The sequence below is a fragment of the Scardinius erythrophthalmus genome (assembly GCF_964197995.2).
Source record: "Scardinius erythrophthalmus genome assembly, chromosome: 5".
Lineage (NCBI taxonomy): Eukaryota > Metazoa > Chordata > Actinopteri > Cypriniformes > Leuciscidae > Scardinius > Scardinius erythrophthalmus.
In genome coordinates, this window is record NC_138225.1 from 15,510,611 (window position 1) to 15,523,542 (window position 12,932).

General features: G+C 34.4%; 1 protein-coding gene across 1 annotated transcript in view; it reads right to left on the bottom strand.

The window, feature by feature from the left end:
* The window catches only part of arap1a (ArfGAP with RhoGAP domain, ankyrin repeat and PH domain 1a), a 20,620-nt gene continuing 7,688 nt past the window's right edge, over window positions 1-12,932 (bottom strand). Inside the window, exons 16-29 of the mRNA XM_081365402.1 lie at window positions 11,917-12,091; window positions 11,472-11,681; window positions 10,585-10,800; window positions 10,374-10,479; window positions 9,953-10,112; window positions 9,666-9,734; window positions 9,385-9,468; window positions 9,159-9,276; window positions 8,581-8,691; window positions 7,834-7,964; window positions 7,584-7,666; window positions 7,421-7,456; window positions 439-502; window positions 1-300 (exon numbers count right to left, since the gene is read on the bottom strand). Of these exons, the coding sequence (XP_081221528.1) occupies window positions 271-300; window positions 439-502; window positions 7,421-7,456; window positions 7,584-7,666; window positions 7,834-7,964; window positions 8,581-8,691; window positions 9,159-9,276; window positions 9,385-9,468; window positions 9,666-9,734; window positions 9,953-10,112; window positions 10,374-10,479; window positions 10,585-10,800; window positions 11,472-11,681; window positions 11,917-12,091 (1,593 nt within the window). The 3' untranslated portion in view covers window positions 1-270. The remainder of the gene's footprint in view (window positions 301-438; window positions 503-7,420; window positions 7,457-7,583; window positions 7,667-7,833; window positions 7,965-8,580; window positions 8,692-9,158; window positions 9,277-9,384; window positions 9,469-9,665; window positions 9,735-9,952; window positions 10,113-10,373; window positions 10,480-10,584; window positions 10,801-11,471; window positions 11,682-11,916; window positions 12,092-12,932) is intronic.

Below are 12,932 nucleotides of genomic sequence, written 5' to 3' on the forward strand. Positions count from 1 at the left end.
AAAACATTATGTATTTAACTCAGCATAAGTACAGTACTTTTTTTTTGGCAATTGATGCCAAAAATAAAGGAATCAAAGATACAGAAATTTTATCATTGTCACATTACTCATAATGCAAGAGGTCAGTGTGCTGCTAGTAATTATTCAGAATCTGAGATGGGCACAGTCTGTTTAGAAACACTTTTATGTGGTTTCATTTTTTTTTCTTTTGAGTTTCTTCCATCAGAATAAATTGCTGTTATCCAACCCATCAGCTGCATTGAAGTTATTTCACCAGGAGGGCCAGATGTCACCATTGTACTATGAATAAGAAATTAAAAACCTTTTAGTTGGTTCAATAATTAATTAAATGCATATTGTTCTACATATTTAAAAAAAAAAGAATGTATATTTAACTAGAATTCAAACAAATAAGACTTTGTGTGCCAGAGGTTATACCTGGATGCTGTAAAATGTGGCTGTCCACTCAGTCAACTCATCCTCATTCTCACAACACAGATACCTTAAAGAAAAAAGATCCAGAGACAAAGTAAGGTGATTAGGGACATGGAGATGTGGTAGAATTTAAATGTTCAAGGATGTAGGCAACTAGTAAAATAAATTGTCTAACTGGTCAACTAGTAACTAGTCATTGTTTATTATAACAAAACAGGTCAGAACAAGGATGTACAATAAAATTTCCTGTCATATGCAAAACGATATTTTATAAATGATTATATGATGTTCTTACTGAGAATGAGTACATTGTTACAAGGCTGTAAGCTTTGGAACATTGGGGGAAAAAAATTTGTGGGGTCTTGTCACAAATATACTCGTGCTATTTAAAGGAGAACTCCGGTCAATTTTAACATTGAGCTAATTTTTTTGTAAATTTGGAGTGCTGTCAATACAGAGAACAACGACAAAAATCGGTGTTGCCTACACCATGTTATCCTCTTTTTAAAATTTGCACCCTGTTGACTTAAATGGGACAAGTTTTAAACCAGCTTTTAGCCTCTTAACATCCTTGATGTGTCATTACAAGTGCCCAGTCATGTGATTGATTCCTTTATAGTGATCACGGATGAATCTGACTGCAGTAGATGTGAAAGATATGAATAAAAGTGATATTATTTCAGCCAGCGCACATACCTGTATTTACATCCTGTTTTCGGTTGAAGTCCATAGTAATCGAGTGTCGAGTTCACACGCATAGGTTTAGTTACCTATGATCACGTGCGTGAACTCGACAATCGATTACTATGGACTTCAACCGAAAACAGGAAGAAAATACAGGTATGTGCGCTGGCTGAATAAACCATTTTTATTAATATCTTTCACATCTACTGTAGTCAGATTCACCCGTGTTCACTCTGAAGGAATCACTCACATTAGCTGGGCACTTGTAATGACACATCAAGGATGTTAAGAGGCTAAAAGCTGCTGCTGGTTTAAAACTTGCCCCATTGAAGTCAACAGGATGCAAATTCTAAAAAGAGGATATCACGGTTTAGGCAACACCGATTTTTGTCGTTGTTCTCTGTATTGACAGCAGTCCAAATGTTCAAAAAAATTAGCTCAATGTTAAAATTGACCGGAGTTCTCCTTTAAAACTGCAGTCCGTAGTTTTTCCTCTTTGTCGCCATCTCTGTTTGAAATCTGCAATTGCAGTTAATCGTGGAATTATCAACTTTACGTGGGTAGTGCCTCGGCACAGCACGGATAAATCCCAATGTTTTGAGGAGAGTGTGCGGCTGTCAGTCACCGCGCGGTGTGGAGACTGTCATTCGGAATCACAGATTCTACTCTTTGGAAGTATGACCAACATAAGAATTTTCACCGGAAAATGTTGTCTGAACAAGTAAGTAACATCCACTTTTGTTTTGAACAACTAAGCGGAAACAAGTAATAAAAACTCAGTGAGTGTTTTAGCGCAATTTTCTCACGTCATGGGATCACAACACTAAGAGATAGTAAATGAAAGAGAAAATAAGTTGCTCGAGAATATAACTTTCTCTTGAAATTCAAATGAGCTTTCTGAAATCAAATCAGCAATGGATAATAAAAAAGGCACAATCACTTGACTAGTTGAACATCATTTTTTTTTATTAGCTCATTAATTTTTACATAATATCCCCTCATATAAAGTTTTAATTAATTTTTGAAGCATAAAGGAAAGATTTTTGATTAATTATTTTTTTCTAATATTATTTAAAATTTTATAAGCTATCGATTGCAATTTGTTTCAACTCGATAGCTATTATTGTTTGCCGAGAAATGTGCAAAAGGAATTTCCAGGAAATCCAAAATCTTTTCCTGGATTTTTTTTTGTGCGTTCCCGAGATTAGACCTTCCTTAACATAATGCCGAAAACCCGAAGTCTCTAGGTGGTCTGGTTGAGGAGTAGATAGAAGTGCAAGATTGGTGCGCACAGACAGAACAGAAATCATGAGTTAACAATCGCAATTTTGTCCGGTGGAAAATTGCGCTAAAAAAAGCATTACAGTAAATCGCGCTGATTAAATCTAACGATCGCTTATCATATCACGTCAAACCGTGCAAATTATACTTTGTTCTCAAATTGTTAATGTTTAACAGCATCAGCATTGCGTGACTACATTTAATGCCCTTCCGATATTTATTTATTCAAAAAATTTATTTTGGATCATTTTTAACCCAAAAAAGTTACGGACTGCAGCTTTAATTAAAGCAATTACAGAGTTAAAGGGATTTAATGGATTTTATAGAATAAATAAAAAACAACAAATAAAAATAGCAAAACAGCTAGAATTTTTTAACAAAGTAATGCATTTGAACTATTTGCAAATATAGTACTGAAAGACTTTCCACATTCATTAGGTTCTGAAGGGGTGGATTGGAATCCACTGCTGCTTCAATGTATATGTAATGAGTGATTATAATCAAGGTATTAATAAATATTTTTCCTTCTAAATATCAAATGAGTTGAATAACTTCTCTGGATTATTGTTCATTATTCTTTAATAATGAGTATTTGATATCTGAATGCAGTAACAGTACTTGCTTATTTAGCCCGGCTTCCAGAAATGAAATAGGGACTTAATATGTGTTTGAGAAACTTTACTGAACTCCATGAAATAAGCACTGACCGTATTTCTTTAAACTTAAGGCAAGACACCCCAGGTGAATAGGGTCAAAAAGATAACCTGATATATATCACCATACTTCAGTTGATTGATTACATTGATAATTGCAAAAAGTATGGTATGTAAGTAAGTATAAATGATTTAACAAGTTTACTGAAATGTTATGTTTAAATATGCAAATGAGGTGTTCTCTAATTAAATGTGCACTAACTTGCATACATTTCTAGAATAAAAATCTGGTCATTGGAACAAGTCAGGTTCAAAAAAAAAATTTTTACAGATGGGATTTTGGGATCTCTATTTATCACTCCACAAACCAAAAATAAAAAAAAGAATTCACCTTTTTTTAAGCAATAAAATGTTATATGAAAATTATATATGTTCCTCCCATCCCATATTTTTTCCACAACCATGTCCCTTTAGGGGCTCCATAAATATTAGATTGTTGCATGTTGCTTGATATGTCTGGTGAATACTTTTGATGGAAATGTTAGAGAAAAAAAAAAAAAGGTAACACTTTATTTTGATAGTCCATTTGTTGAGACTTTACTAGTTATTAGTAGCCATTCAGTAGCTTGTCAACAGTGCATCAGTTGACATTCAACAACACTGTTTCAACTGACAAGTAACATACGTTCAACTGACTGCCTATAGACTAAAGGTACAATACCAGTGTCAATCTACAGATTTTACAAAAAAGTGCCTGTTGACTGTCAATGTTATTTTGCAACAGGTTATTAACCAATTGGCGACTAACTTTCAATTGTCAACTAACTATGTACTGGTATTGCGTACCAACAACTCAAGATCTGTCAGTTAAAAGTCAACAGTCATGTCAGCATATGAAGTATATGATACTGTATGTATCCTACTCAAGGGGTCTCATATGCATCAAATTAATGATTATTTTAGCTGATTTAAACTGTTTTTAAAAAATGTTTAAGGTGCCGTAGAATGGATTATTTTATTATTTTATAATGTTTCCTGGGGTGCCCTTATAATGTTAGTATGTTTTTTAGATCAAAATTTGTTATAATTTAGAAATAAAAGGCATATTTCCTAGCCTGATTTCATTCCCTGGATTGAACACTCTGTTTGAAGGGGCGTGTCTGCTGTGAGACTTCAGTGTTGTTGCCCACTGCTGTGATTGGCTGACATGCTTGCATATGAAATATCTGGCATTACATGTAGAGCTATCTGGAAAACTTTTACTATTACAGCTTTTATACGTTTTTACTATTACAGCTATCGGGATTAACGAATCATGAGAAGTTTTTTAAGTATTTAGATCTATTCCAGCATTGAGCAGATGACAGCCTGTTGATCGCGTGAATGAAGATCTTTTCACTGCAACGCGATCTACTGATGCATAAACAGTGTTGAACGACTTTGAGAGAAAGATTATCTGTCTGAACTTGAACAATTACACATCAGAAATTCACATAACCCACTGGTTCTCCAGAGGCTCGGATGAAGGAACTAAAAAAAGACTTTTGTGTTCATTTGTACATCCAAACACTGAGCAACTGCCATGCTTCGTTCGCTCGTTTGCAAGCCACGATGTCTCTCGAGGAAAAAACAATATCGCGCTGGATCTAGACATAACACAGTGTTAATTATTGTTAATAAAATCACTACTTACCGCTTGCGGGAATATAACGTTAGTTGAAATTGCCCCCTTCGTCCGTTTGAGACGCCGAGAGAAGCCTGGCTGCTTGATATATGTTCCAGGTTAGAAAAACAGTCCGTGGTGAAACGGGCAGAGCAACTAACAACTTCGAATTAAACTGTAGCGGTATCAGATTATAGATAGATCTGCCATTTTCCCTATGATCCTCCTCCTGCTTGTTTCTTCACCTGCAGAACTTCTGATGATTCGGCTGTGCAGTTTCGCCTGGCACTGAGCATGGGCTGGCTTATGCAAATTTTTAGAGGCGTACATATTAATGATCCCAACTGTTGCGTCACAGTTGGTGTTATGTGGAGATTAGCCTGTTTTTCAGGGGTGTTTTTCAAAAACGAGATTTAAATAAGAAAGGGAAAACTATGGTGTTTGAGACTCACTGTATGTCATGTCCATGTACTGAACTCTTGTTATTTAACTATGCCAAGATAAATTCAATTTCACATTCTAGGGCACATAGGGCTACATATTTGTAGATAATCTGTTGATAGTAAACTTAAGATTAGATCTGTTGCTTGTCAACAAATAAATTTATGATCAGTAGACTATTAATAGACATTATCCACTAAGTGTTAGATACATTTTAGGACAATCTAATTAAAGTGAAAAACAGTTTATATCAGTAGAAAGTCTATAACCTATCAACAGATTGAATACAGACATGTCTGCAACGTAGGATTATTACGAATTCGCAGCTACAAAACGTTTACGAATCATAAAGATATCTGTATCATTTCCCTTATAACGTTACTGTTTTATAGATAAATGGAAGTTCCCTTAACCCTACAGCCAAACCTAAATATAAATTACTCATTTTATACAGAATATAAAAAGAATAAAACACTTTATGGACAGAGATGTGTAGGGTAATGGCAGTTTTATTAATAGCATTAAAATATATTTTGAGCCACTACTCCTACTCCTGCCCCTAAACCTACCCATAACCATTATGAAGAAAAACAACAAATGACGATGTGTTGCAGTCCTCTCTGGCAGTATATAATAGTTTTGTATAAGGGACAGAGCAGAATTTAAGTTATTAATCCATGAAAATGTTAACCCAGCTTCCCTCTGCATGAAGACGGCGCGCGCGCGAGAATGGAGATGGAGATCGCTGGATGTGGATGAAGGGCTGAATTTGGATCTGTTTCTTGCTTGCATATGGATTATAAAGATTTGGATTACATCTAACGTTACGTTAGCTAATAAAAATTATGTATTTTGTTAATTTATTGTGTTTGGTGTATTATGGTTCTATGGGATAAAACGCCTTTTGTGTCTCACCGTAACGTTAAATAAACTAAATGTTACAAAATGGTTAAACCATTAAAGAAGGTATTGTTAATGGTTAAAACTATAGTCTTGTCCGTTAATCCTCCGAATCGAGTTTGCAGCAGGAACAGAGATTATTTCTTAAATGAGTAACTGTTATAACGTTAAACTGCATTTAATAATTGTGATTTTCTGTAAAACTTACTGTCATGAAAGGCTAAATGTATTAATTAATAATTATTGTTATTTGTTGTTTATAACTTTTGATCTTGGCTTCGGGCATTTGATGTAGACTATTGAGAGTTTTCTCATTTGGAATGCTTAATATAATTTTTTTCACATAATCAGATGGTTCAGATGTGATCGGGATATCCTAGTAAATAATGGGTTGTATTTTTTTTATTTATTTAATAAAAGTGTTTGTTTTTTTTTCTCTCTGATGTGCTGGCCATAGTGTTTGTTCTACTTCAGTCAGGTTAGGTATGCAATCTGTTGATAGGTTATAGACTTTCTACTGATATCAACTGTCTTTCACTTTAATTAGATAGTCCTAAAAGATATCTACTAACACTTAGTGGATAATGTCTATTGATAGTCAACTGATCATAAACAATATATTAATCTGTTGATAGGTTATAGACTTTCTACTGATATAAACTGTTTTTCACTTTAATTAGATAGTCCTAAAATATATCTACTAACGCTTAGTTGAGAATGTCTATTAATAGTCTACTGATCATAGACAATTTCTTTGTTGACAAGCAACAAATAAGCAACTACATGTAATCTTTAGTTTACTATCAACAAATTATCTACAAATGGTTAAAACATTTTTAAAAACAGATTTTAAATCAGCTAAAATAATCATTAATTTGATGCATATGAGACCCCTTGAGTAGGATATACAGTATCATATACTTCATATGCTGACATGACTGTTGACTTTTAACTGACAGATTGATCTTGAGTTGTTGGTACTCAATCTACAGAAAGTTAGTTGACAATTGAAAGTTAGTCGACAATTGGTTAATAACCTGTTGCAAAATAACATTGACAGCCAACAGGCACTTTTTCGTAAAATCTGTAGCTTAACACTTGAATTGTACCTTATAGTCTATAGGCAGTCAGTTGAACGTATGTTACTTGTCAGTTGAAACAGTGTTGTTGAATGTCAACTGATGCACTGTTGACAAGCTACTGAATGGCTACTAATAACTAGTAAGGTCTCAACAAACGGACTATCAAAATAAAGTGTTACCAAAAAAAAAAAAAAAGGAAATGTTTGAGGTCCATATGCAACTGAATGTTCAATGTTGAGGACTAAATAAAATAATAAAATAAAACTCTGCTACAGACTCACCACTGCTGCTTGTCATGAATCAGCATTAGTCCCCATCTGTAAAGAAAATAAAATAAATTACTACACAAAACAAAGTGCATCTCAGTACATGAGTTTATACTCATGAGATAAGTGAGATAAGCTCTGGAGTAGATGTTGTGTTTAAGTGCTCTTGGTTCATTACGGGGTGGGTGGATGCAGTTTGCTCCGGCAACCATGATAGAGCTTGAGCTCTTTGGCAGGATATTCCCTCTCGCACTGAGAACCCTGAAAGAGCAGAAGCCTTCAGAGATTAAAGATCGATTCATTCTCTTTAGTTTTTCACTCATGCAGTCTCTCAGTGTATTTATTGCTTCAGATTTGTTTATGAATTTCTTATGCTTAATGCAGCTGGTGTGTAACCATACAGTATGAATGTTTATACTTGCACACACCTGTAGTTCCTTGTGCAGTCTGAAGGTGTTGCCAGAAAGCTCACAATGACGAAGGTGGAAGTTTCTGCTTCTTTCACTTTTAACCTCACAGACATGCAATGGCCCACTCTTACATAGATTCAGTTTATTCTCTGCGTGCACACACACACACACACACACACACACACACACACACACACACACACACACACACACACACACACACACATTAGCAAACAACTACTGCTCTGCTCCTAAAACAACTTAAGCAATGTTAATGCACTAGACTATAACTCAGGATGTGGTTTCTTGTTCATTTAATTGTTATGCATTCTTTATTGCACCATATTATGTACACTACACTACCAGTAAAAAAAGTTTGGACATACTTGATTTGGAGTCTAGAAAAAAATGTTTATTGTGACCTTATTAACGTTTTGAGCAAAAAAGAATATTGTTAAATGTATGGATGTTTTGTAGACAGAAACATTGAGCCAAAGTATGAATCTCATTGCAAAATTAAAATGTATACTTAAAAATGATCTCAGAAGCTACAATATCGGATATTAAATTTAAACTATTTCTGAACGCAAACAGATAAATTATCATTTAAAACAAGAATTTAAACTTGTATTTTTCAATATTCTTGGAATATCTTGTGATGTATCACACTGAATTTCACTGAATTTTCACCCTTCACATCATCTATGATGAATAAAATAGATTTTCAAAGAAACTATGCATTGGTGTTTGTGTGACAAGACATACCCAGGTACCTCATGATGCTGATGATATATTGATTCCTCTTAATCAACAGGTGGCTGTGACCAAGTGAGAAATAGAGTGGCAAGACTCTTTCCTGGTAATGCAGTGTTCTCTCTATTATAAAAATAAAGTCAAATCCCACACATCAAAAAAAGTGTCTTAATCACCAAGTACATCAAAGTCAAGTTACCACATTCAGAGTCATGTCCAAAAGAGAAAGCTTTTTTTTAAACAAAAAACTATGATGTTAAAATGCACTTTTAATTTAAACCAAGAATGTTAGATGAATTAAAGCTTTTGTCATTGTTCCCTATTGCACTGGACCAAAAGCAGTCAATTGTTTGAGGGGATGTTTCATGGCCAAGTTTATCTAAAATCATTTAGGTGTCGTGTTTTAATTTGAAACCAGTAATTTTTGCATCTAAACATAGAACTAAAGCAGTAAACTAAAGCAAATCAACATGGCACTAAAATGAATGAATCAATCAGAAAAACAACTAAAATATTAAAAAACAGAAAGGTAATTTTTATTTTCATGTGTCATTGATCAGTGCTACTTTCAGAATAGGATAAAATCTCACCCATGTCCCTTTTCTCTAGAATCTCATAGCAGCTCCAGAACTCTTCATTGGCTTGCTGAATTCCTTTAAGCTCCAGAACCACAGAAACCAACTTGAATACTGTCATATCCGCCGCAACCTAGTACACACAAAGAAAACTTCTACACTAATCTGAAACAAACAGAGGTGTAGTCCACACAGGTAAAGTACATAATTACATAAATTTAAGTTAGGATTAAATGTCCACCTGAACAAGAACCACTGCACCCTCCTCTTTCTTCTCCAGGTAAACAGCACAAATGGTGCTGGATGGAGTTCGACTCAAGGTCCTCTGAAATATAATCAAGTCAGCAATTAATGTCAAATATCTCAGAAATACAATAATTCAAATAATTCATCAAAGACTTTATTCAGTCGCCATCAAATCAACACAAGGAGTTCTTTACACAGATACACAGATTTTACAACTCCTTATTAACAGCATTTAGAAATGCCCTTAATAATGCCATGTGTCCTGTGAACTCTGACCTCGGACTTGTGTTTATTCAGGATGACAGACGTCATGTTTAGCTGCCTCTGAAGGTCAGACTCTGACACCTGTGAAAGAAGCTTCATCTCAGTCACCATTCTTCAGGTCATTAACACCATATTCGAAATATACCTAATTAATATTTAATTGATAAGTGCATCAGTTGATCTCTATGTCAGTGTTTGAATCAAATTTCAATATACATTTAATACAATAATACAAATAATTAACAATCATCAATGTAACTAACTACTGTGATAAGTACCAACATTAAAGACAGACTCACATTAAAAATGCTGCAGTAGTTTTGGATCAGTTCCTCCACCACCTGAGATGCTTTTGCACATGCAAATACATCTGTTGCATCTATCTCAAAAAGTGTTGGACCGAATACGATACCAAGGCTTTGTACAGTCATCTGATTCTCATCAGACAGGTGTTGAACACTGACAAAGCAGAAATTTCAGGTCAAGTTCTTGGATGTACTACTAACAATAACTACATATCCAACTACATTCCTTATGATCAATTCAAATCAACCAGTTGTAGTCACAGAAATATTTTTAAAGCATATTAAACACTATATATCCTATCTAGACTTAGGGATGCTTAGAAGTTATCAGAAAGTAAACTACTATTTTATAGTGATTTGGTTAGTACTTTGTAGCTTTTAGACAGCTGAGCAGGTCACATGTCATATAATATACCAAACCAGATGGTGTATGAGGACTCTGAGTGTTTCTCTGTTAACATCTGGGAGGTTTGAGAGGAGAATGTTGTATCTATTAATCTTCTCACTTCTGTTCTCCAGACCTGCAGAGTGTTAAAAAAAGTTACTTCTTACAGTAGTGTTGGGTTACTCCCACTTTCTAAGCAGTTTTAAACATCTCATCTTACATTACTCCAATTTCTATTCACCTGCAGCTCTAAGCCAGCTGTCGCTGTTCTCTTGTCCGTTTAACACTCCGTCTTTGACCTCCCTGATAAATCGTTTTAGCGTGTTAGCCACATCATCCACAGAATACTCAGACTCACACCACGTTACACTCCGTGCATCATTTTGAAATCTCTCCAGCAGTTTGGTCACATGAGAATTAATGCCACTCTTTCGGTAGATTCCTGATGACAACAGTCCTAAAAATAAAAAAAAGTGACATTATGTTTGTGTTTTGAGTATACCAAATCTTGCCATTTATTTTATAAAATTCTATTTCCCTACTATTAGGAGTGTGATTTACTTGGTGGCAGCAAGAAGAAAAATAATTGTATCCAGTTTAGTACACTTTAATTAGAATTTAAAGTCACCATGAATTCAAAATGGACAGTTCTTATTTTTTTTATGGAATATTTCAGTATTTTTTATAAATTATTTATCCCTGCACATCATTTTTTTCTTTGCAGCAGCATCTCTTGCAGCTACATCTCTCTTACTCATATGAGATTGCAGATACCACAAACCACAATGGTGGTCCGATGGACAAAATCAAGTCCTGCCCTTCATTTTTCTTGTTCAAGAAGCCGTTCCACTCGAAAGTACATCACAATAGGGAAGAAAAGACTAGCACAACTTCTGTTTTATGTCGACTTTAATAGACAAAGAACAATAGACTAGTGTATCTCAACCTTTTTGACTTTGAGGCTCACCCACTCACAATTTTCACCCAATTAAATACTTTAGAGCTTAACATAACTAGAAATATGTTTTAGCTTATTTTAATGCTTGCTTTGTCATATTTAAAAAAATAATAATTTCTACAACAGAATGTTTGTGCTTTCTTCTGTAATGTGAATGTGTGTTTGTATACCGTAACGTGTTACATGGTCCAGGCAGCGGTCAATAGTCACAGGGACACCCAGGTCAGTGAGTTGCTGCTGGGATAGCGGTTGATCTCCAGCACCGGATTTCTGCTGAATGTAGGTCTGCCAGCCCACAAAATGAGGCCTGCGGTCAGCAAGCAAATGCAGGGGTCCACCCCGCCACACCATCACCAAGGAGCCAGAACTGTCAGAGAGAGCTACGTACACACACGCATTCATATATATATATATATATATATATATATATATATATATATATATATATATATATATATATATATATATAATATATATATATATATATATATATATATATATATATATATATATATATAATATATATATATATATATAAACATATAGTAAATCTACATTTCATATGGTCTCAGATCGGCACATGATTGTGTGCTATAACTGTGTGCTGTAACTCACTGAGTGTGACCAGCTTGCGCAGGTCGATTGTTTGTACGTTGTCTTCCAGTAACACCTGCAGTTTGAATCCGCTCAGGCAAAACCAACCAATGCCATGGCTGCCCTCTGTGCAGCGCAGGCGACCCAGACGATCACAGGTTCCACACACATCAAACAGTACAGGAGGCAGCACAGCCTAAATAAGAAGAAAGTGGATCAGTTTATTTTTCTCCTTTGCCAACATATTAGAATATAAGATAACCATTTTATTTAATAATATAAAGCTTTACAGAACAATGCATGGAAGGCTGCAAGGAAGTAGAGATTAACATTTAGAAAAAAAGAAAGAAACAAAAGTCTCACAAAAGGCTGCATTTATATGATAATAATACAGTAAAACAGCATTAATATTGTGTAGTATAATAGCATAATATATAACGGTATAATGTTGTGAAATATTATTGCAATATGAAATGACATAAAATGTAATTTATTCCTGTGATGGAAAAGAAACATGTCTTATTAAAACTTAATGATGAAAACAGTTGTTCTGCTTAATATTTTTGTGGAAACTATAATACTTTTTCCAGGATTCTTTGACAAATGGGAAATAGAACTCTTTTGTAACATTATTAATGTCTTAACGGCTTAAAGTGATAGTTTACTCAAAAATGAAAATTCTGTCATCATTTACTCATCCTCAAGTTCCAAACCTGTGGTATGTATTTCTTTTTTCTGCTGAACACAAAAGAAGATATTTTGAAGAATGTTTGGTTACCCATATTCAGTGGGCCCCGCTGACTTCCATATTATGGAAAAAACATAACATACCCACATATCATATTTTGTGTTTAGCAGAAGAAAGAAGTACAGGTTTGGAACAACTTTAGGGTGAGTAAATGATGACAGATTTTTCAATTTTGGGTGAACTATCCCTTTAATGAAAATTTATTGTGTCCATGCTGAATAAAAGTATTAATATCTTTTAAATAAAAAAAGCACCCCCCTTTTGGTCCAGTTTGAAAACCCATAGTCTA